The sequence below is a fragment of the Diceros bicornis genome, chromosome 7 (genome assembly GCF_020826845.1).
Source record: "Diceros bicornis minor isolate mBicDic1 chromosome 7, mDicBic1.mat.cur, whole genome shotgun sequence".
NCBI lineage: Eukaryota > Metazoa > Chordata > Mammalia > Perissodactyla > Rhinocerotidae > Diceros > Diceros bicornis.
The window spans coordinates 68,441,283-68,466,929 of record NC_080746.1 but is presented as its reverse complement, the minus strand read 5'-3'; the positions used below and the strand labels follow the sequence as shown (position 1 = coordinate 68,466,929).

The 25,647-nt window shown below is 37.6% G+C and overlaps 1 protein-coding gene across 5 annotated transcripts in view; it reads left to right on the top strand.

The window, feature by feature from the left end:
* The window catches only part of SBF2 (SET binding factor 2), a 507,948-nt gene that overhangs the window by 367,094 nt on the left and 115,207 nt on the right, over window positions 1-25,647 (top strand). For all 5 annotated transcript variants that reach the window (XM_058545969.1, XM_058545967.1, XM_058545970.1 and 2 more), the window contains one exon: window positions 19,953-20,021. In XM_058545969.1, coding sequence (XP_058401952.1) covers window positions 19,953-20,021 — 69 coding nt within the window. The remainder of the gene's footprint in view (window positions 1-19,952; window positions 20,022-25,647) is intronic.

Here is a 25,647-nt window from a genome sequence, read left to right as displayed (position 1 = left end):
AAAATGATCACCACTATAAGTCTAATATCCATCACCACACAGTTACAATTTTTTTTCTTGTGATAAGAACTTTTAAGATCTACTCTCTTTACTTTCAAATATACAATACAATATTATTAACTATAGTCGTCATGCTATACATTATAGCCCCAGGACTTATTTATTTTATCACTGGAAGTTTGTACCTTTTGACCACCTTCACCCATTTCACCCACCCTCCACCTCTGGCAAACACTAATCTGTTCTCTGTGTCTATGAGTTTGATTTTGGGGGTTTTTTAATTCCACATGTAAGTGATCATACAATATTTCTCTTTGTCTGACTTACTTCACTTAGCATAATACCCTCAAGGTCCATCTCTGTTGCTGCAAATGGCAAGATTTCCTTCTTTTTTATGGCTGAATAATATTCCGTGGTGTGTGTGTGTAGACATAGTTTTTTTCTTTATCCATTCATCCATCAGTGTCTTGGCTTGGCTACTGTAAATAATGCTGCAATGAACATTGAAATGCATGTATCTTTTCGAGTTAGTGTTTTCATTTCCTTTGGATAAATACCCAGAAGTGGAATTGCTGGATCAAGTGGTATTCTATTTTTAATTTTTGGGGTAACCTCCATACTGTTTTCCATAGTGACTGCACCAATTTGCATTCCCACCAGCAGTGCACAAGGGTTCCCTTTTCTCCACATCCTTGCTAACATTTGTTGTTTCTTGTCTTCTTGATTATAGCCATTCTAACAGGTGTACGGTGATATCTCATTTTGGTTTTGATTTGCATTTCCCTGATTAGTGATGTTGAGCACCTTTTCATGTACCTGTTGGCCATTTGTATGTCTTCTTTGGAAAAATGTCTATTCAGATCCTCTGCCCATTTTTTAATCGAATTGTTTGGGTTTTTTGCTATTGAGTTATATAAGTTCCTTATATATTTTGGATATTAACCCCTTATCATATATATGATTTCCAAATATTTTCTCCCATTCTGTAGGTCACCTTTTGATTTTATTGATGGTTTCCTTTGCGATGCAGAAGCTTTTTAGTTTGATGTAGTCCCACTTGTTTATTTTTGCTTTTGTTGCCGTTGCTTTTGGTGTCAAATTCAAAAAACCATCGCCAAGACCAATACCAAGGAGCTTACTGCCTATGTTTTCTTCTAGGAGTTTTATGGTTTCAGGTCTTAACGTTCAAGTCTTTAATCCATTTTGAGTTAATTTTTGTGCATGGTGTAAGACTAGTTTCATTCTTTTGCATGTGGCTGTCCAGTTTTCCCAATGCCATTTATTGAAGAGACTGTCCTTTCCTTATTGTATATTCTTGGCTCCTTTGTCATTAATTAATTGACAGTATATGTGTAGGTTTATTTCTGGGCTCTCTGTTCTGTTCCATTGATCCAAGTGTCTGTTTTTATGCCAATACCATACTGTTTTGATTACTATGGCTTTGTAATATAGTTTGAAATCAGGAAGTATGATGCCTCTAGCTTTGTTCTTTGCTTTAGCTATTCAGGATCTTTTGTGGGAGCCATACAAATTTTAAGATTATTTGTTCTGTTTCTGTAGAAAATGTCATTGGAATTTGGATAGGGATTGCATTGAATCTGTAGATTGCTTTGGGTAGTATGGACATATCAACAATATTCTTCTAATCAATGAGCATGGAATATCTTTCCATTTATTTGTGTCATCTTCAATTTTTTTCATCAGTGTCTTATAGTTTTCAGTGTACAGGTCTTTCACCTTCGTGGTTAAATTTATCCCTAGGAATTTTATTTTTTGGATGCAATTGTAAATGGGATTGTTTTCTTAATTTCTCTATCTGATAGTTTGTTGTTAGTGTATAGAAATGCAACTGATTTTTTGTATTGATTTTGTATCCTGCAACTTTACTAAATTTGTTGATTAGTTCTAACAATTTTTTGGTGGAGTCTATAGGGTTTTTTATATACAATATCATGTCATCTGCAAATAGTGACAGTTTTACTCTGTCCTCTCTAATTTGGATGCCTTTTATTTCTTTTTCTTGCCTAATTGCTCTGGCTGGGACTTCCAATACGATGTTGAATAAAAGTGGCAAGTGTGGGCATCTTTGTCTTGTTCCTGATCTTAGAGGAAAAGCTTTTAGCTTTTCACCATTAAGTATGATGTTAGCTGTGGGTTTGTCGTGTGTGGCCTTTTTTACGTTGACGTATGTTCCCTCTATACCCACTTTGTTTAAAATTTTTATCATGAATCAATGTTGAGTTTTGTCAGATGCTTTTCTGCATCTATTTCAATGATCATAGGATTTTTATCCTTCATTTTATCAATGTAGGGTATCACATTGATTGATTTGCAGATACTGAATCATCCTTGCATCCCACTTGATCATGATATATGAGCCTTTTAATATATTGTTGAATTCAGTTTGCTAATATTTTGTTGAGGATTTTTGCTTCTATGTTCATCAGGGATATTGGCCTGTAATTTTCTTTTCTTGTGGTGTCCTTGTCTGGTTTTGGTATCAGAGTAATGCTGGCCTTGTAAAATAAATTTAGAAGTATTCTCTCCTCTTCTCTTTTTTGGAAGAATTTGAGAAGGATTGGTATTAATTCTTCTTTAAATTTTTGGTAGAATTCACCAGTGAAGTCATCTAGTCCTGGACTTTTGTTAGGTGAGAGGTTTTTGATTACTTATTCAATCTCCTTACTACTAATCGGTCTGTTCAGATTTTCTGTTTCTTCATGATTCAGTCTTTGTAGGTTGTGTGTTTCTAGGAATTTATCTCTTTCTTCTAGGTTGTGAAAGACAGACTAGGTTTTATACAGATATATACTAAGACATATTGTGCTAATTGATGATATGTTTTGCTCATACTGGTGCCCAGAGTATCCATAACAGGTCTTGTAAACTGCACTCAAAACCAATAGCTTCTCTCTGTATCAGGATCTTGGCCTGGCTCTTGCCTTTGCTTCCTATACCCTCCTTCCCCTACGCCTGTCCAAAGCTTAGCCATTCAACTTAGAATAAATTCTTTCCCCTTCCCAATTCTGCCTATCTTTTCATGCAAAAAAAAAAAAAAAAGATTTTTTCTGATCCCTCTTCTCCAACAAGGATTCTTCTCTTTTTTTACAGTAACCTTGCCACTCCTTTTCTCATGTCCAGTACCTTCACAGTCCCTATGCGCCTATTGCCTTTCCTGAGCCGCCATAGCTAGTAAATTCTTTCTATTTTGTATGTTCATGTGCTATCTAGGAAAGTTATACCTAGAAAGAAAAAAGTCTGATTTAAAAAAAAAAAATTCCCGCCAATGGTGTGATTTGTTTTCACCTAAGAAAGCAGTAAGATTTAAGTGAGTATTTGGATGATTATTCAGTTTCAAGGTTCACTCTCATATCCTTTCAAAAATACCGTGGCTTTGTGTGTGTGTGTGTGTGTGTGTGTGTGTGTGTTCCAAAAGTTTTGTGGAAGAAACATACGTGATTCTCTAAGGTGTTTAAGATCAGAAAGAGAATTTGATAGGCTGCATGCCAGTCACTTGACAGACAGACTATAAAGTTCCAAAATAAAAAATCAGGCCTAGTTACCACCTGAGATTTAAGGCCCAAGGTGTGTGTCACTAATATTTGCACAATATTGAGCCTAATAAATTATACATGGTTGCTATACTCTCCTAATATATCTGCCTACTTACTGAATTTTATTTCCTATTTCCTCAGTGACTAGATGACTATATGAGATAAGACACTAATAAGTTTTTTAAAAGGAATGAGGGAGAGGCTGTTTCAAATCTTGCTGGAAAACCATGTCGCTAGGAAAAGATATTAAGATATTCTAACAATGGTGGCATAAAGAAACTTCTAGAAATTATAAACTCTAGAATGACCTGATTCTGGATTCCTGGTCATTTACCTCCATACATTTGCTTCCACTCTCCTTCTGAAACTCAACTAAAAATGGTAGTAGAGGATTTTTTTTAAAGATAAACATAAATCCACAAGGACAAAGAAAACAGGTAAAGAAATGTTAGCGATAAAATTTTAGAAGACAGAAAGCAAATGGACAAGTGGTAACTGACTTAACAGACATGGGAAAGCTGAAATTAGGAGGACAGGAGAAAGCAGAGAAGCATTCTGATTTATACTGCAGAACTCCCCAGAGGCTCAAAAAATTAGTAGAAGTAAAGAAGTTATAGCCCTGGTGAAATTCCAAACAAAGGTACTAAGTATGAAGAAGAGGGAACAGATGACAAATGTGATGAAGACAGAATTAACGGTGTTTGATTGAGCTTCAAGAGGGCAATGATTATATAACTGTTTAATTCATAGCCCCCAGCACAGTGCACCTAGTTCAAAGATATTTGTTGGATGGATAGATGGAAGGAAGGTCACATTGGAAGCATCAACTTGATATCTGATTGAATGTGAGGGTATGATGTAATAGAAAGATTTCTGGCGAGGTGACTGAATAGATGCTGGTCCTTTTTACCAAGATATTATAGAAGAATATTAGGCTTGAAGGTGGGGGTGAGGGGTGGAGATAATTCAATTTAAGATATATTGAGTTTGAGGTCTTTAGAAGACATCAAATTGGAGGTATCCAGTCAGCTGGAGCTGAGGAAGATTATCTAGGCTGAAAATATAGATTTCAGTGGCACTTTATACGGTAGAAATGGTTGAGCCAGCCTAAGGAAAGTAGCTACTATAAGAAAGGAGATCTGAGGATGAAAAAAATTAGAGAAATACTGACAGTGGGGGGGTAGGCAGAATAATAAAATCCTATAAAGGATATTGAGATGAAAGAGTCGTAGAAAGTGGAGTCATGGAGACTGAGGAAGAAAATTAGTTTAAATTTGAAGTGACTATATAAAAAATAAAGTTAAATTATATGAATAAATATATAATTTGTGATTAGGAAAAATATGAAGTATAGACATCAAAATGTTACATTGGTTGTGTAAAGGTCGTAGGATTTATCACCAAATGTTTTTCTTTCTTTTCACTTACTTGTATTTCCTAGATTTTTAATAATGAAATGGAAGTTTGTGAGTTTTTTAAAGGGAAGTTGTTTTTTAAAAAGAAGCATGTGTTTAATCTTAACAAATGGTGTAGAGGTTAAATTAAATGTCTAAACACAATCCATTTGGTTGGCAAGTAAGAGGTCATTGGTGGTGACCTTTGCCAGTGAAAGTGGGGGTGAGGGGTTCAGAAGGCCAAAGCCAATCTAGAGGGGGTTGATCTTCTGGCCAGTGTCCAGGTTTACATTGTGGTTAAGAAATAAGTTCAGAACTTGCTCGTTGTTTTCTTAGGATTCCCAGGGCTGCTTTCATGTTACTATCCTGCCCTTATGTAACATTTCACATTTTACTGAGTATCTTTCTTATCAGTGCTTCAGAGAAAATACATTTAACCCACACAGTTGATCATTCCTTGTGTGTTTATCTTCAAGGATGATTAGATGTGGTTAATTGAGTCTCACTTTCATATATTTCATTCATTGTTTGGAACCTGATTTTGAGTTTGAAAAAAAATTTTATAAATAATGCTGCTGAGCAGTTATAGTCTCACAATTTAAAATTTTTATGCTAATGTCTATTTTTAACTCTTTACAATGACATTCCAAAATATTCTTCTTGAAACTAAGAGCTCGTTAAGTTTTTTCTGATCTTGTTACCATTATTTTTACAATATAGATCATGAAGAAAATTGTCTCTAGTTATTTGTGATAATTGGTTGTATAAGTATTTGATTATTTTATCTTTTGCTATATTATTATAGAGGCAGCATAATGATAACTTGTGTATTTGAAATACTAAAAATAACTGTTTTTCTTTATAACCTCGCTTACATACATGAAAGCTTTTCTAATGTAGAAGGCTTTTCCATAATTTTATTATATATAATTTATATATATTTATATAATTTATATAATTTTATTTATTATTGCTTCTAAATGTAACAGATCAGCCATTCTAAATGTTGAAGATTTGTATTTCACTTTCTTTTTTCCTCACAGGAACTTACGTATGGTCTTTTTTTGGGTGGAGGGGACAAAGGAAGGCAAACAAAAAATACAGTATAGTAGCTACCTTGAAATTATGTAAAGTATATAAATTATTAATGTTATCTCTTCATGGTTAAGTTCACCAGCTTTTCCTTGCTTTGAAGATAGAGGAAGCAGTTTATCAATTAGAATTTCATTTTGAAGCACTCTCTTTCCTTGGCTTCCATGATGAAACATTTCCTGTGTATCCTCCTCTCTGGCCGTTCCTTCTCCATCTTTGAAAGCTCATCCTTCTCCACTTGGCTTTTAGTTTTTGAAGTTTTATATTCTTTTTTTTGTCTCATTCTATACCCTCTTCAAGGATGATCTCTTTCACACTCACAACTTAAATTACCACCTATCTGTTGATGACTCACAAATTTCTCTACTCCATACCTTTCCTCTGAGCTCTACACCCATATGTCCAACTAGCTACCTAACATCTCATTTTCATGTCTCAAAGATATTCATCTTTTTTTGTGTGTGTATGTGAGGAGAACTAGCCCTAAGCTAACATCTGATGCCAATCCTCCCCTTTTTTTTTTTCTCTTGAGGAAGAGTGGCCCTGAGCTAACATCCGTGCCCATCTTCCTCTACTTTATATGGGACGCCGCCACAGCATGGCTTACCAAGCAGTGCGTCGGTGCACGCCCGGGATCCGAACCTGTGAACCCCGGGCCGCCGAAGCTGAGCGTGTGCACTTAACCGCTTGCACCACCAGGCCGGCCCCAAAGATATTCAGCTTTAATAGTTACAAAGTGAATTATGATATTCATTTCCTCTACCCCTCAACCCTCAAACCTGGTCTCCTTCCATTGTTCTCAGTTGCAGCAGATGGCACCACCATTGATACAGTTATACAAACCAAAACCTAAGAGCCATCCTTGACACCTTCTTCTCCTTCATCCTTAACACCAAGTTATATTGGTTTTTACCTCGTAAAAATCTTTCAGCTCAATCCACCTCTCTCTACCTCTACCTCTAATACCCTAATCAAATTACCATCATTCCACCTAGACTGCTATAATACCCTTCTAAGCATTCTTCCCACATCTGTTCTTCTTCCCTCCCTAACCCATTCATCATCCTGTAGCCATAGTGATCTTTTCAAACTACAGATCTGTCCTAGCCTGGGTTTCCCCAGAAAACAGAACCCAAGGCAAAGATGTGTGTGCTACTAATTTATTAGGAAGTTGTTTCAGGTTGGAAACAGATTCTGAGGCAGAGTTTAGTGCAAAGGATGTTTGTTAGGTAGTGCTCTTGAGATCAACACCTATGGAAGGAAGGGAAAAGAAGCAGAACTGGGCAGAAGGAGAAGTCAAGCAATACTGTGGGCTCAAGAATAGCCTCTACCAAATCCACACAGAGTTCCAGAGCTGGAGTTTTCCTACATTAAGCCAAAATGGCTAGGTCTTTATATCCACACTTTGATCAGTTACTGAATATTGGCTGCCTCAGGAAGGGCTGTTGACAACACTCCCGGTCATGGGGTCAACAAATCCTACCTTGAAGGAGTATCTGCCATGTTCGCTGTGCTGCTTGGCTCCACTTCTTCATGTGTATTCAGAAGCAGTTCCTCCAGAATTCTAGTGTGCCTCTCTTGCTGGGGGAAACTTAGAAGAGGGTAAGTGGGGCAAACTTTGGCCCCTGCAGCTGTAGCTGATCGTAGGGTGCAAAGGATACTTAATCTCCCTTCTCTGCTATCCATTCCTGATTCCCTCATCCTTAGCTAACATCTCTATTTTTAGTGGCTTCCCTCATCCTAGAGGAGTCTTAGCCCCTGGTCACCATGTCTTTCTCAGCCCAGGTTTGCTGCGCTTGTCCATTTTTCATCAGAATTTGATAAGGAAGTACCAAGAGGTTCCCAAGGACTTACCTGGGTGCCAAACATTTGTTGTCGTTCCCTTTGTGTAACATTAGCCCTACCTCCACCTGGCATTCAGGTTCAGTTATCTCTGCCAAGATGATGGCTCTTTTCTTGTCTGCTGGTCCCTGGGCATTAGGAGTCTAAAGTGCCTTGGTGACAGCTGTAGTTTATAGATTAATGAGATTCTTGTTTTGTCCCCTGGTAGAAGTGTTCCTCTTTTGGGGACCAGAACCTCTAACCTTGCAGAGCTCAGAGTTATAGCAATGGAAAGTGCAGATTCTCCAAATGGGTCACTGAATGTGATGGTAAGGAGGGCTTATTGATTCCTGGATCTGCTACAAAGTCCTTTCTTGCTCTGGGCCCCACTCAAAGCTGGCAGCTTTTTACGTCACCTGGTGTGAACCAGAGCAGCAGTCTTAGATGTGGAATATGCTGCTTCCATAACCCAAAGAGACCTACCAGAAGTTGTGCTTCCTTCTTCATGGTGGGAGATATAAGATGCAACACATTTTCCTTTACTTTGAATGAGATGTCCCAGCATGCCAGAGCCTTCATAAGGTTTATCTCCCATCCTCTGGAGTGCATATGTCTTACCAAGATTTCCAACATGATAGCCGCTCCTTGCTCATCCAGCCCAATTAGAACGATGTCATCAATGTAGTAGATCAATATAATGTTCTGTATGATGTTCAAATGCTCCAAATTTCTTCAGACTGGATTTGGGTGGGAGAGGGTTTAGTTAACATACCCCCAAGGCAAAATTGTAAATATTTCCCATTGTCCATTTCATATTAATGCGGACTGTTTGAGATCCTCCTCTCTGATAGGAATAGAAAAGAACATATTCACCAAATCAGTGGTTGCATACAACATACCTGAGGCCGTGATAATCTGCTTTAGCAAAGACAACACATCTTTGTTCTATAACTGCGATTGAAGCTACTGCTTGGTTCAGTTTGCTGTAGTCTACTTTCATCCTCCAGGATCTCATTTCCGCCGACACCAGACTGGGGAATTAAATAGCTATATGACAGCGACCATCACTCCTGCATCCTTTAGATCCTTAAGAATAGAACTAATTTTCACTATCACCTCTAGTAAATCCATTTAAAATAGAGACTGAAATTTCATACCAAATAGTGGAAAAAAGAGTTCGTTTGGTACATTATATTTAAAAGAATAAATTATAAAATTTTATTTTAACAAATAATTAGGTTACAATTTTAACCATGTGCTGATTTTTTTAGAACTAAAGTATGAATCTGACTTTTGTTTGGGAGAGAGAAGAGTATTTAAAATAGTTTTTCTAACAAAATTGCATCATGGCTTACTATGTGTTTAGCTTTTATAGCACTGTCCTAAAGGTAATCATTTTTGCAAAAGTATTCAAAGCCTTCATTATTTTTCTCAAGGGATTCCCTTAATTCTTTGATATCAAATCATTTTCTTTTAGAGCACTTATCATAAAATCATCCTAATTATCTCTTTTTTACTTGATCTAACTTTATTGGATTCTCCTTTTATCAGTATGATTTGATTTAAGCAATTCTTTGACATCACTATGGTAGAATTCATGAAATCCTACATTGTATCAGCACATGTTTACCCTGATGTGATTTGATGAGATAAATAGAGGCAAACGTTAATCAAGAAGGTATGTTTCAGTAGTGACTAATTTGATGATGATGATAGTGGTGATGATGTATTCTTTTTGTCTTTTTTATTCTTTGGGTCAAAATTGTGTTTGGGAGATTCATCCGTGATGTTGGATATAGCTATAATTCATTTATTTTCACTTTCATGTAGTATTCCTTTGTATCACTATACTACATTTTGATCCTACCAGATATCTTTTTACATTTGTCCTGTTTGACACTCACTGGACTCCTTGCATCTGAAGACTAAATTCTTTTCATTATTTCTTCCACTTTCTCTTACCTACTTTCTCTAATCTCTATTTCCAGCACTCCTGTTAGGCGTATTTTAGAAGCTTTGACTTGGTCCTCTGTATTTCTGAATTTTTTTTTTGACATCCTGAAGATAGAGATGAAATAAAAGGATACCAGGAGAAAAAAAATATCTTCCAGCTCTTCCTTTGCATTTTAATTTTAGCAGTCACACTTTAAATTTTCAGTTGCTTTTGCATAGATGTTTCAAACTCTCTTGAGGATATTATTTATAATTACTGGAAGATTTCTTCTTTAGCCTGAATTATGTGTTTCCACAGATATCATTTTTAGATTTAGTTTCATGCCTTATTGCATTTGAGAGGCAAGAGAACATAGAGATCTTAAGCACAAATACTGGAGTGAGACTACCTGGGTTCGAATTCTGGCTCTGCCATTTGTGGCCATGTAGTCCCAGGCGATTATTTAACCTCTGAGAGGCTCAATTCCTTCATCAACAAAATGGAAATAATTATATTATCTACCTCCTAGAGATGTTGTAAAGATTAAATGAAATAATTTGTGTAAATTCATACTTAAAATGTCTGATACTGAGTAAGCACTCAATAAATGTTAGCTATCATTGCTGTATGCCAGGTGCAATGTTCTAGTTTCCAAGCATATAAAATTAAAACAGACTTGGGCTATTCACTCAAAAGCTTAAAACAAAGCTTGATATTATTTGTCAAGCCTTGCATTCACCTTCTTCTATTCCAGTGGGCATCACGGTACATGTTAAATAACCAGTGTTCAAAATTGTGATACGTTCTTTATAATTATATAAATTTATTTAGCATTAAAATATAACCTGAGGCTGAAACTATAAGAAGAGTCCTTTTGCTTATTTTGTGCTTAGCACTGTACTTGGAAAGGGTGGGGAAGTATGGGGGCATGCATATGGAGGTACCAAAGGGGAAGAGTGTAAATGACAAAGCAAGGCATGTGGATGGTATTCCTAGGAATATTAGATGTGGTAGGAATAATTATGACATAGAAGAGAGGGTGATAAGTAGAGCAGACTGACTAGAGCTGCGGCTTGTAGCAGGAGGGCCATATGGTTGACTGGATGTGGAGATGGGTCCACATGATGGAGGGCCCGGCAGAAGAGTGTGGTCATTATCCCGTAATGGTCAGAACATAGCTGAGATTTTTGAGCAGGAGAGTAATAGGATATAAAGAGGTATTTTTGCCTTTGGTAGTTTTAATTTTTGTCCCTATGTAGAAGATGCAAATGTTCTCAATGTTTTGGAGAATTCAGAAAAATTCTTTCCTGAGTTATGTCTAATCTAAACTCTAAAGAAAAGCCAGTTCTGTAAGATATTGTGCCTTTCAATCTCATTTTTTTCTTTAATGTTTAAATATATCATTTTTTGAGAGATTCCAAAGTTTTATGAAATAGCAGTGCTGGCCACGACAGTTCAAAAGTATGCAGATGAAAAGTATGAATTAATTGAGGATAATGGAAAATTAAGATTGCAGGGCTCACTCTTCAATTGTAGCAGGAAAATTAAAGGTAAACTACATAGCAAAGTTCAGAATAAAACATGTATAAGTATTCAAGTCCTTGCAAGCTTATAAATTGCCTGGTATGTCTGTAACTACATTGCCGTTATGTGGCCAAAGCACAGGGGACTTCAGGATGTGTGTTTATGGACTGATTCCCCTACAGATAACTGCACTATTCCGGAATGCTATTGCTATGTCAATAGTTGTAGACTTATTGTTTTGAAAATTTTCCATTTTTCAACCTAATTAACTTAGAATGTCTCTAACATGATTTGCAAAGAATTTTATATTTATATTTTGCAATCAGCATTTGACTGGTGCTCAGGTTTGAGACATGCACTACAATGTGTAAACATTTTGTAAGATAATAAATAGCCCCTCAATGTTTTGTGATTGCCTGTTCCCTGCTAATTGGTCATGGATTGAAATTCCCCATTGTTTAATTTTTTTTAATTTGTGGGAAATTTTTATAAATGAGTGTGTGGGGCTTCATATCACAGCTGTTGTCATTTAAAGTTTGGACAGCATCATTACAAATGAAGCCCTGCTGTGAAATCAAAGTCAAAAGGCATCTTGGCATTCCAACCATTTCCTTAGAAAATTACAGCTCAAGCCTGTTGAATTTTATTGCCTTGGGCCTCATGACAGTCTTCAGAAACATGCAAGGCATTTCTGTTAAAGAAATTCAGATGTGCTAGAACAAGGGGGATGACATTCTTGTGCATAGCAGTGTCCCAAGCAAGGGGATGAGGAATAAGTCAGGAAGAGAAAGATGATTCACACTTTTTTCTGTGTTCTGGGATTGTTTTATAAAATCCATGGAGATGATAAGAGAACATACAGTGATACCATATAGGAAAAAGGTGTGTTTTCCTACATGGCCTCCCCATATGTTTGTTTCCAGCTTTACTGAGGTATAATTGACAAATAAAATTGTAATATATTATTACATGATATGAAATCACATGACGATTTGATAATAGTACATTGTGAAAGGATTCCCAGAGTCTAGTTAATTAACACATCCACTGCCTCACATATTCACATATTTGCCCTATTTTTGGTGAGAATACTTAAGTTCTATTCTCCTAGCAAATTTCATTTGTACAATACAGTATTGTCAACTATAGTCACCGTGTTATACATTAGATCTTCAGGCTTTATTCATCTTATAATTGAAAGTTTGTACCCTTTTACCAACCTCTTCCTATTTCCCCCTTGTCCCAGTCCCTGGCGACTACCATTCTACTCTGTTTCTGAGTTCGACCTTTTTTTTTTTTCCTTCAGATTCCACCTATAAGTAATACCACGCAGTATTTGTCTTTCTCTGTTTGGCTTATTTCACTTACCATAATGCCCTCCAGGTTCATCCATGTTGTTGCAAATGGTAGGATTTCCTTTCTTTTTAAGGCTGAGTAATATCTCATTGTATATATATATATACACTATGTTTTCTTTATCCATTCAACCATTGATGGATGCTTAGGTGGTTTCCACACCTTGGCTATTGTAAATAATGTTGCAGTGAACATGGGAGTACAGATGTCTCCTCGAGATAGTGTTTTCATTTTCTTTGGATAAATACCCAGAAGTGAGATGGTTGGATCACGTGGTAGTTCTATTTTTAATTTCTTGAGGAACCTCCATACCGTTTTCCATAGTGGCTGTACCAGTTTACATTCCCACCAATAGTGTACAAGGGTTCCTCACCAGCATTTGTTTTGTCTTGTTTTTTTTGGTAATAGCCATTCTAACAGATGTGAGGTGATATGTCATTGTGGTTTTGATTTGCATTTCCCTGATGTTTAATGATATTGAGCATCTTTCTCGTCAATGCCTATTGGCCATTTGCATATCTTCTTTGGAAAAATGTATGTTCAGTTCCTTTGCTCATTTTTTAATTGGGTTATTTGTTTTTTTGCTATTGAGTGGTATGAGTTCCTTGCATGCTTTGGATATTAAACCCTTACTGAATATGTGGTTTGGAAATATTTTCTCCCATTGCATAGATTGCCTTTTCATTTTGTTGATGGTTTCCTTTGCTGTGCAGCTTTTTAGTTTGATGTGGTCCAACTTGTTTATTTTTGCTGTTGTTGCCTTTGCTTTTGGTGTCAAATGCCAAAAATCATTGCCAAGACCAAAATCAAGGAGCTTACCACCTTTGTTTTCTCCTAGGAATTTTTACGGTTTCAGGTGTTACATTCAAGTCTTTAATCCATTTTGAGTTCATTTTTGTGTATGGTATAAGACAGGGGTCCAGTGTCATTCTTTTATATGTGAGCTCTAAGTTAAGAGCTATCCAACCAGTAACCTAACTCCAGCAACTATTGCCAAAGACAGATCATGAGTGAACATGGTTGTCCCTCGTATTTTAAAGATGTGTTCCATTCAGCCATGAATCTATCTCAGCCCTTTAAAGTGTGTTCTTATTTATCTGTCTTCCCTCTTGGGGTAGTTTTCTGAGTTCATTAGCTACAAAATGCCTGCCACATAGTAGATACTCAATAAATATTTGTTAAATGAGTGAAAATTGTTATTCAAAGGAGTATCGTGCTAACTACTCTCAATGCTCATTCTGGAAATCTAAGACCTAGCAAGATAATTTGTTTCTACTGACCTTTCTGCTTCATGACATTCTGAAAAAGTCATAAATCATTCAACGGCTTTCCATAAACGTTGATACTGCTTCTTATTCACTGCTGTAGAAATACCATCAAAGAGCTAATAGCTTCGTAAGGAGACAGAAAAGTAAATAGATAATTACAATACAGTGTGCTATGCTAAGCATTTCCTAGACTCAGTGATAATAATAACAACATTTATTGAGTACTTGCTGTGTGCCAGGTAGAATTTTAAATATTTTACTTGTATTAACAAGATTTTTAACTTGATTATATTGTGGTCTGACAACTGTATCTATATGTTATTAATCTTTTAAAATTTACTGAGACTTATTTTATGGCCCATTGTGAAGTCAGTTTTTCGAAATCCATCTGAACAGTTGTGGGTCCAGTGTTAGAGTATAAATCAAGTAGGTTTTTGTGTATAGTGTTTTGTATATATCCATTAGCTCTAACTTTTTAAAAAATCTTCTGTAGAATTACTGACTTTTCTACCTGCTTGATCTATCAATTACTGAGAGAGGTACATTAAAATCTTTCAGGGGCTGGCACATTGGCTTAGTGGCTAAGTTTGTGTGCTCCACTCCGACAGCCCAGGGTTCACTGGTTCTGATCCAAGGCATGGACACTGCTCATCAAGCCATGCTGTGGTGGTGTCCCACATACAAAATAGAGGAAGATTGGCACAGATGTTAGCTCAGCAACAATCTTCCTCAAGCAAAGAGAGGAAGATTGGCAACAGATGTTAGCTCAGGGCCAATCTTCTTCACCAAAAAAAAAAAAAAACACTTCAGTGCCATTGTGAATTTATCTATTTTTCTTTATATGTCTGTCAATTTTTGCTTTATATATTTTGAGGCTAAGGCTAAGTTATTAAGTTTATACACATTTAAAATTTTATATCTTTCCGGTATATTAAGCTATTTTATATAATGCTTCTTTTTTTTCTAGCAATGCTTTTTGCCTTAAGATTATTTTGTATGATTGTTAAAATAGCTGTCTCAACTTCTTTTGGTGCTTGCTTGGTACATCTTTTTCCATCCTTTTAACTTTTGTGTATCCTTAAGTTATAGATATGTCTTTTTTTTTTTTTTTTTTTTTTTGTGAGGAGATCAGCCCTGAGCTAACATCAGCCAATCCTCCTCTTTTTTTGCTGAGGAAGACGGCCCTGGGCTAACATCTGTGCCTATCTTCCTCCACTTTATATGGGACGCCGCCACAGCATGGCTTACCAAGCAGTGCGTCGGTGCGCACCCGGGATCCGAACCAGCGAACCCCGGGCCACCGCAGCGGAGCGCGCGCACTTAACCGCTTGCGCCACCGGGCCGGCCCCTAGATATGTCTTTTTAAACAGCAAATATTTGGATTCTAGTATTTTATTCAGTGACAGTCTTTGTCTTTTAGCCAGAAAATTTGGTCCATTTCTGATATTATATTTTTATTTATTCCTACCATCTTATTTTGTTCTTTTCTGCTTGTTTCCCTTGTTGGGTTTCTTTTCCTCTTTCTTGCTTTTCTTTGGGTTTTAGGTTTTTGTGTTTGTTTTTCTCTTATTCCATTTTTTCCTCCACTAGTTTGGAAGTTTTAACCCATTCTGTTTCTATTCCTTTGGCAATAGTATAGAAATTTTTAAATGCTTACTTAATTTATCAAAATCTAACTCCAGGGGGCTGGCCCAGTGGTGCAAGTAGTTAAGTGCACGCGCTCCGCTGCGGCAGCCCGGGGTTCGCCGGTTCGGATCCCGGGTGTGCACCGACGCACCGCTTGGCAAGCCATGCTGTGGCGGCATCCCATATAGGGTGGAGGAAGATGGGCACGGATGTTAGCCCAGGGCCAGTCTTCCTCAGCAAAAAAAAGAGGAAGATTGGCAGATGTTAGCACAGGACTGATCTTCCTCACAAAAAAAAATATATATATAACTCCAGTCCACCACTGGAGTGAATAACTTCTGTGCTACTGTGGTTGTATATGTTAGTTGTATCTTAATTTTCTTTAATACCAAAAGACATTATTGTCATTATTTTGTATAGTCACTGTATGTTTAGATTTACCCACATGTTTATCAGTTTCCTTGCTGAATTATCTTTTTATATCTTAGACTTTCCATCTGGTGTCCTTGTTGGCCCCAGGGGTCCCAGCTTTATGGTAGTTTTCCTAATGGGCTTCCTACCTTGACTGAGCACTGAGCTTTGTTTCCTATCTCTTGAGTCCTTTCAGTTGTTCAAAACTAATACTCAGCTTTACTTTGCTCACCAATTGCTCCTGAGGTAAAATTATGCTTCAGTGCTCTGTTTGTCTCTCCAAGTTCCCACTTAACTTACATTTTGGTCTGAGTATTTCTTACTTTCTTGCCAGTTCATTGCTTTGCATTAAAGATTTAAAAATATTTTCTCTAGCATTTTTAATTATTTTCAGCAAAAGTGCCTGTCAGAATATGACATAATACTTATGTCAAATCAACCATAAGTCAAGAAATAAAAGTCCATAACTAAGTTTTAAAATGATCTTTTGGTTGGAATTCTCTCCAACCAATTCTCTAATTGATCTTAAATCATCGTTTTTTCAGAATGTATTTTCAACTGCTTTCTTTAAAAGTGTTCTTAGTCAAATTAGGTTTGAAAATGCTGCCTACCAAATTCCCTTCATACAGTCACAGTTAAAAACCCTGATAAGTCCTACAGTTTTTAAAAAACAAACAAAAACACCTTATTCAATTTTGTTTACCTAGCATTTCCCCAATTTCCCCTCAAGTAACAGCTATCAATACTCTTTAAAACTAGTGTTTACAGAACAGTTTGAGAACACCCCCACCTCCACCCCCATAGAAATCTCTTAGGTATGTTTCCTTGCATAACCTGGGAGTCTTCCTTGCAGGACTAAGCTTCTCTCTCCTAGTATGTTGTATTTGCTGATATATTCAAGGATCCTGATGTTTAATATAAATTCTGTTTATTTGCCTTTTATGAAAATGAGATATTTCCCTTTTGGAAATGGGGACCTATTGACTACCAGCCATGTCTGAGAGACCTTGCTCTACCAGTGACCTTTCTTTTTCAACTCTCTCCTCCTCTGGATTTTCCTCCTTAGTGTGCTTGGATCCCTTCTAATTCTTATAGAATCGAAGGATTCCATAAAATCTTAGTATTCATCTGGGTCAGTCCTACCAGATTCATTAAATTACCCATTTGGATGTCATAACTCCTCAAACAGCTGTCTTATTACCTCCCTTTCCTTTACAACTATGAACATTTACACTCTGGGCCTTTTGTTTTACTCTGGTCACCTAACCCTAATGGTGTCAAGTTCACCAGGGACCTCTTATGTTCACAAGTTTCTTGGCTTTTTCTCAGTCTTTATTTTACTGAATTTCCTTTGAAGCATTCAACAGTATTGGTCATTTCTTCTTCTCTTGGCATCTATAATACTGCTCTCTCCTAATTCTCCTTTTCCATCTTGATTTTCCCTTACTCCCTCTACATAAATATATGACTTTCCCAAGTTTTTCTCCTTAGCTCCTTTTTCTCATTCCTCTCTCTCCTTATATTTATTCCTTTATTCATTCACTTATTCATTTATCCAATAAATATTTACTCAGTGTGATGAATTAATTAGAAGTATTATTTTTAGAATAGTACAGGAAGATTGAGCCTATCTTTTAGTCATTTTTTTAAATTGTGCCAGAGAATGTCAGCATTATGAGAATGATTCTTTATTGCAGAGATTTGTCTTTATTTGCAGAGAGTTGTTTCAGTATTCTTTGGAGTTGAACATTCAGTGTATTCTACAACTGTGTTTTTCAGAGCTGACAATGCATGAAATTCAGTTGAGAACTCTTTCAGCATGTCGTAGCACCAAATGTACTCACACTGGGCCAGACAAGCTTTAGAGGAGATGGCCACCTTTGGGCCATGACTTGTGAAAGAAAGTTTCTTCCTTCCTTTCCTCAAGGCAGTGCTATACCTGCCCTACTCCCACCCTCAGCCCTGCCCAGCCTTAGTAGTGTTTTGAAATAGGCCAAGGTTGTCTATCGTGTATTTTCACTTTGCTTTCTGACTGCCTCCCCTATTTTCTAGGAGCCTTGTCCCTGACACTAGTGCCCTTATGCAGCCCTAAGCCTCCTCCTGCTCTCCTTTTGAGGCCTGTTCCCCCTGTCCTCCCTCCCTCACACTCCAAAATTAGCGCTGGAAGCTCAAAAAACTCATATCCCCCACCACAAGAACAGGAGGAAAGCAATTAAGTACAAAAGGCAATGTCTAGAGGAAAAAGCACCACGCTGATGGGTAGATAAATCCAGATTCCAGGGCCGGCCCCGTGGCTTAGCGGCTAAGTGTGCACGCTCCGCTACTGGCGGCCCGGGTTCGGATCCTGGGCGCGCACCGTCGCACCGCTTGTCCGGCCGTGCTGAGGCCGCGTCCCACATACAGCAACTAGAAGGATGTGCAACTGTGACATAACAACTATCTACTGGGGCTTTGGGGGAAAAATAAATAAATAAATAAAATAAAATAAAATAAATCCAGATTCCAGTACTAGCTCTATGGCTGACTTCTAGCCTCTTTTTTCTCATCTGAAAAGTAGAGGAATTGCATTGATATATAAGGTCCCAGCTCTATGAGTCTAAAATAAACTCATTCAAACATATGAATAATTGATGGCTAATGAATTTGCATTTTGATGGAGATAGCTACATTGTCTAAGCTTGAGGCTGTAATTACTATACCTGACCCTCTAAGGAGGAGGTCAGTTGCAGCTTTTTGCTGCCTGTGGGCATTGTTCCAGGTCTTCCCCATGGCTCACGTTGTGCCCGGCTGCCAGACAGAGGAAGAACTGGTTAATATAACTGTATACAAATAATCACTTAGCATAATGTCCTCCAGGTTTATCCGTGTTGTAGCATGTGTCAGAATTTCCTTCCTTTTTAAAGCTGAATAATATTCCATTTGTGTGTGTGTGTGTGTATCTCATTTTGTTCACCATTGGATTGCTTTCAAAACCTTTTGGCTGTTGTGAATTATGCCTCTATGAACATGAATGTACAAATATCTCTTCAAGTCACTGTGGTTTTGGATGTATACCCAGAAGTAGAATTGCTACGTCATATGGTAATTCTCTATCTTCCAATTTTTGAGGAGCTGCTGTATTCCTAGCAGCTGCACCACTTTACATTCCCACTGAGATTTTGACTATCCCATTCCCCAGCAACATTTCACCCAATGGGTTTTGACATCAGTGATATTTTTTGCCTGATCAATAACAAAATACCCTTTGTATGTAACACTAAGAGAGAGAAAAATATTTCCAATGAATAATTAGATGCATCCCAGGCTCAGAGAAGTTAAAATTTGGGGAAAAAAAAAAAATCTTAGACTCCATGAAATACAGTAAATCTACTAAAACCCCCTCTAAAAAATTTTTTGTATAAATTACACAGCTTTTGGGGCTGGCCTGGTGGCATAACAGTGAAGTTTGCGTGTTCCACTTCGGCAGCCCAGGGTCCCTTGGGTCAGATCCTGGACACGGACCTGCTCACGGCTCATCAAGCCATGCTGGGGTGGCGTCCCACATGGAGGAACTGGGGGGACCTGAAGCTGGGATGTGCAACTGTGTGCTGGGGACTTTGGGGAGGAAAAAAGAGGAAAAGAGGAGGATTGGCAACAGATGTTAGCTCAGGGCCAATCTTCCTTGAAAAATAAATAAATAAATAAATTACACAGCTTTTAACACAATCTTTGTAAAACTGGAAAGTAAAGATAGCTGCTCACCAATAGTGTATGAAAATATCTTTCTGAAACATATTTTATCTCATTTCTAAGAGAATGTGCTTCAAGGACAGGTTTTTTTTTCAAACTTACCTAACTAAGCCTTAGTGACAATTTGAAGTAAAAGTAAAAATCCCATAGGACAGTAAACAATGTATCCTAGATTTTTTTTCCATATATTTGTGATTTCTGGTAAATGTCCTAATAATGTTCATTTCTCTTTGTTTTGTTTAAGGATTGTTCAAGTTTAGAAGAATATAACATTGCTGCAGCATTACTCCCTTTGATCAGTGCTTTCTATAGGGTAAGTTTCATTGGTCTATACATAAGCTCATTATGATTTATATAAACATATTCAGTTTGATTTATCATGGAACTACATGAATCTTGTCTCTTTAGTATATCTAAGACATATCTGTGGTTATATTTATTATAACATTTATTGCATACTATGTGTAGAAAATTTAATATATAACATTAAATCATCTGCTAAGATAGAACCCCACCCATTCCATCCCTGATTTTTTTTTCTTTATAGGACTTTATAGCACCTGAAATTATGTTATGTATTGATTTTTTTACATTTGACTGTTTTCCCTCAACACAGAAAGTAAATTCCATGAGGCTGGGATATTATCTGTCTTATTCGCTGATATATCCCAGTGTCAATCGGTAAATATTTGTTGAATGAACAAATGAATGAACAAACTAAATAAATAAATGGGGGCAGAAATTAGAGTTTAACTTCATTGGCAATTTCTATGAACCTTCTGAGAATTTTCTGAAATGTTCAGTGACTTTCTTAATTCTGTCATTTATTACAGTTCTCCTAGCCATACCTTTTCATAAAGAGATTGGTTTTTATGGCAAACAAATCCAGCAAATTCTTCTTACTCTCTCTTTTCCTATGAAGGACTTGTAAAGAATTAAATAGCCACACACTGAATAGTTCATTTAACGCATCCTTCTGAAACGTGCAGTAAACAACAGTAAACCTCTGGAGCCAGGCTGACTTACCCAGCCACACGCAGTTAGCTTCAGGAGGCCCAGGACTTCAAGAAAGGTGGTATGGTAGGGCTTCTGGCTTAACTGACTCCATGTTTCATGGGCTCTAAGTCAGGAAAGCTTATTAAGTATTCCCAGATCTGTGTGAGAAAACGAGGCACCAGGTAAAATGTCTCAGTTAGAGTCTCAGCTATGAAGTGATCCATGCCCTTAGAAGCTGGTAGGATTCTCTTATTCTTTTTGTTCTGCCCATCCTTTTTGTTTCATCCACTATTTCTAACTGATGAGGCCTAGCTACCTTCCTGCAGCTAGTAGATGCTCAATAAATATTTATTGATAAGGCCACTTTTTTAAAAACTTTATGTCAAGGAGTCTGTCCGCAGGCTCTGAGTTAACGGTCTTAACCCAAAGGTTCTCCATAATCAGGAGCTCTTTCTCTGCTGCTAAATCACTGCATTTCCCCCTTTCTTCGTACTTACCTTCCCATCCCCTTATAAAATAGAAAGTGGAAGTTACGAGGTTCACGCTTCTGAGAACTGGCAAGTCATACTGAGCATGCTCAGGAAACAAGGACAAATCTCAAAAAGGTCAAACAAATGAATTTGGGGTTTAGAAACTAATTACAGTTGGCCAGAGCTTCAGCATCATCTTTTGGTCTTCTCTCCCCAGTTTAAGCCCAGCTCCAGGCCCACTGCAGTTTTCCTTCGATGCATGCATACTAGTCTGCTCTGAACACCCTACTCCTGCATCTCATTCCTCTGCTAGTGTGGTGAACACTGTTACAAAATAGGCCAGGCTCTCTTGGATCCTAAGCCACCTAGAAAATTTATCACCATATCAGAGCAGCCAGAAAAGTCAGTCCTATATCTAACTAGCCTTCATATGGTCCCTCACATGGGCATGTTAAAGAACATGGCATTTAAAATCTTTCCCACTTTCAACATCTAAGATATTTTTTAAACTTAGATATTATGTAGAAATATATAAGAAGAAACATAGGGAAAATAAGAATTGATAATAGAAACTCAGTTGCTCAAGTGACCCAAGTCAGTTATGATTTTTTTTAAGCTGGATCATATTCACCGTTTTACAGTGTATATTAGTGAGATCATGATAGCAGAAATACCATGAGTGATATGTGAAGTAAGGAATTTATTATAGGGACCAGCCCTTATGCTGTTATGGAAGCTGGGGAAGAAGTTTATGGAAGGCTTTGAATTAGAGTCTACCTGTGGGCCCGAAGTCTCTGTAGGTCATCAGAGCAGCAGTCAGGAAGAAAAGCTAGATATGACACAGGAAAGAACAAGAACAAACTGTATATATCTCTTACTTCTTCCAACCTCGACAGTGCTGATGACCCGCAAAAGACGCAGCACTGTTGGCCATGAGCTACAGTTGTACTTGGCCTTGGCCTAGGAGAAGCTGAGGGAACAGATCCGGCGGGAACTAGAGGAATTGTGAACTTAGTACATTCCCCACATCAGCAAGATGAGCCAGCAGATCAGTGATAGAGTGTACGAGCTACAGCAGCAACTGGCGTCCTAGACTGACTTTCAGAGTGTAATGACTGCTGCTTCATTTTTTGCCTTCCAAATCTTGGACAAATTTCTCTTGTGGCCAACCCTTACCTGCAACCATAGAGGGAAGAGAATTCTAGGAAATGTAATTCTAGCTTAGCTTAGTTTACACAGTACAAAACCATCACGCTGTGTTTTTTAGTTTTGTGAGAGTTAACAAGTTGAGCTAAATGCCGTGCTGTTTCTGGCATGTATTATCAAACTTAGTAATTCAAACTTATGTTTTAGGGGTGAGCTTGTGGATTTAATTCTTTGTTGTTGGCTTGGGTTTGATTTGATTTGGTTTGTTTTGGTTTGATTTGGTTTGGGTGTAAATTAGTCAAGGTCCAATTAGGAGCCAGAAACCATACCTGTAATATGAGCAGGAAAATCTTAATATAGGGAGTTACTAAGTCGTAACAGGGGATTAACTACTAAGAAGTAAAAAGAATTCTAAAGAATATAGGAATAGCAGATAAAGGAAGCAAATACTACCTCTCCGGCTCAGAGAAAGGAGCAAACTTGGAAGAGGGTTCCTCCCCTCCCAAGATTGAGATTCAGACCTTGTTGGACAGGTGTTGATGTGGCCACTGGATGGCATAGAAATTCACGGAGGTGCCACAGACCAGGGCTGGCATGCAGGAAACTGCCTGCTGGAGTTCTGGCAAGACTTGCTGGGAATCCACTCACCGGAGTGCCCATGAAACTTGATAGGAAGCCACTGTCTAGAGTGCCACTGAAACTTGCTAAATTTCACCTCTGGGTTTGCCACACACCACTAGCAGTTGCATGCCACAGGAGCGAGAAGGAAAAAGCACACCAGAACCAGGAAAAGAAACCACTTTCTACTGCAATGTCCCTTCAGCACCCCTTGCTGACAAAGCTTAATATTGTGCCAGTTTGCAAAGGAGAAGTGTTTACAAATCCAGCTCCAGTACCACAAAGCAGGGCAAAGAAAGGTTGATTTAGAAGAAAGAGGCACTACATTGATAACCAACAGAGGGGTTAGAGAGGATAAGGGTAGATCATACTGATTCTTAGATACTTTCTAAATTTCTGTCTTATGGGAAATTATTTCTGGTGCATAGTGGGTTTGTTAATTCAGGAAAATTCTGTAGATGTAAGTTGCATTATCCTGGCCACAGATTGCAAATGAGCCTTCCTCATACTATTCAGCCAGTATAAACTCCTGGGCCTTGCTCAGCCTTGCTTCAGAGAATGGACTCAGGTGGTTGTCTTGTTTAAACTTACTTTGAGGGCCCGCCCCGTGGCTTGGCGGTTAAGTGCGCGTGCTCCGCTGCTGGCGGCCCGGGTTCAGATCCCGGGCGCGCACTGACGCACCGCTTCTCCAGCCATGCTGAGGCCGCGTCCCACATACAGCAACTAGAAGGATGTGCAGCTATGACATACAACTATCTACTGGGGCTTTGGGGGGGAAAATAAATAAATAAAGTCTTTTAAAAAAAAAAAAACTTACTTTGAAAATGTTTTTAATAACATTCCTTAGTCTTTTTTTTTTCAATGCAACAAAAATTTGCTGAGCATCTCAATATACAAAGTTACTGTGCCAGGCAACATAGTGGGCAATGACATGAATAAAATATTGACATGGCCACTAGGAGCTTATGTTAGTCTTTCTAATACAATAAATCAGAAGCAAGAAGCCAAAGTGGTGCACAATTCCATCAACTAGATAGACGTTTTCTTAAATAAAAGTAATACATATACATGGTCAGAGAATTCAGATGGTACAGAAAGATTAAAATGCAAAATAAACACTGCCTTTCCCACCTCTACTCTATTATCCTCTGACAGTTGACTTCTTCTTGGGGGAAAAAAAGTCATGCATTATTGCCAGCCTATACAAATAAAATTATCTCTTAAAAAAAAAAAAAAAAGCTAAAGTAATGAAACCATTCACACTGTTTTCTCACCTTTTTTTACTTAGTAGTATATCTTGGAGACCCTTCCATATACCTGATTAGGTATATAGCACATATCCCTAATTATTTTTAATGACTGCATATATATTTTCTTTTTAATGAAAAGATAGTGTATATATATATACACTTACCATTCTCATAAGAACAGAATATTTCATTGACCCAGATGAAATATGATGTTCATCTTTTAGAGCTTTATTTATTGTGTAAAACTATCCAAGATATTCCACTTGTAACATTATCTACCTTAGATCCTTGGGAATTTATTATGCCACAGCCACCACAAATTTAGAGTTTTTCCCCCTACAATTCCTTCTCACTTTTCTCTACTTTTAATAAGTTGTATGTAATTCATGCTTCTTTATCTTATGAAGCCTGTCTTGAAGTTAGTACCTTAATAGCCAGCCAATACCTTCAATTGTTAGGATTACTTTATGGTGAAAAATGATGTAATCTTTTACACTTACGTTTATTGTTTATAGAGTGCTTTCATTCTCAGTTCAGCAAACATTTATTAGGTGTGCCAAGCCCTGTGCTTGTGTTTGTTGCAGATGAATAACACATGGTCCTTACCCTCAAGAAATATGCTGTCTAATAACCTTTCGTATCCATTAATCAGCTATTGACAGAGGAATCATTTCACAGTTAATGAGTAACATTGGGGTACTCTTTGTTTATTTATATCCTTTTTATTTAAAGATCATGTTTGTTAAATTAAGAACCAAAATATATAGTCAAAGTTTAAAGCAGGGGTTCTTGTCTAAATGTTACTTTGTTGGAAGAAAAAGAATAAAGAGTAAAATAAAACTCAATAGTCAAAGCAGAAATAGAACCAAAATAGGATACCCTTGTATTACTCTTTCCCCATGATGGCAGTGAGCAACCATGCAGGCCATGGGCCCCTTCACCATGAGCCACCATTTAATGCCTTCTCTTCCATGACCCCATATACTTAGGTCACTCTGCTGTAGTTCTTAAAAACTCAGATAATCTGGAGAGTGTCCTGGAATCTATCAAAATATGACAAATCCTGGGGCCGGCCTTGTGGTGCAGCGGTTAACTGTGTGTGCTCCGCTGCAGCACCCCGAGGGTTCACAGGTTCGAATCCCGGGCACGCACTGACGCACCGCTTGTCAAGCCATGCTGTGGCCGCATCCCATATAAAGTAGAGGAAGATGGGCACAGATGTTAGCCCAGGGCCAATCTTCCTCAGCAAAAAAAGAGGAAGATTGGCATCAGATGTTAGCTCAGGGCTGATCTACCTCACTTACACACACAAAAAAATATGATGAATCCTTTCCATTACTTCCTTGAGGCACATCTGTTGGTTACTGACGCTCCAAGTGACTCTAAGGAGAGCTGACACTTTCTCCTGTGGTACCCATTGTAGTTTATGTTTACCCTGGGAGGAAACAAATACCCTATT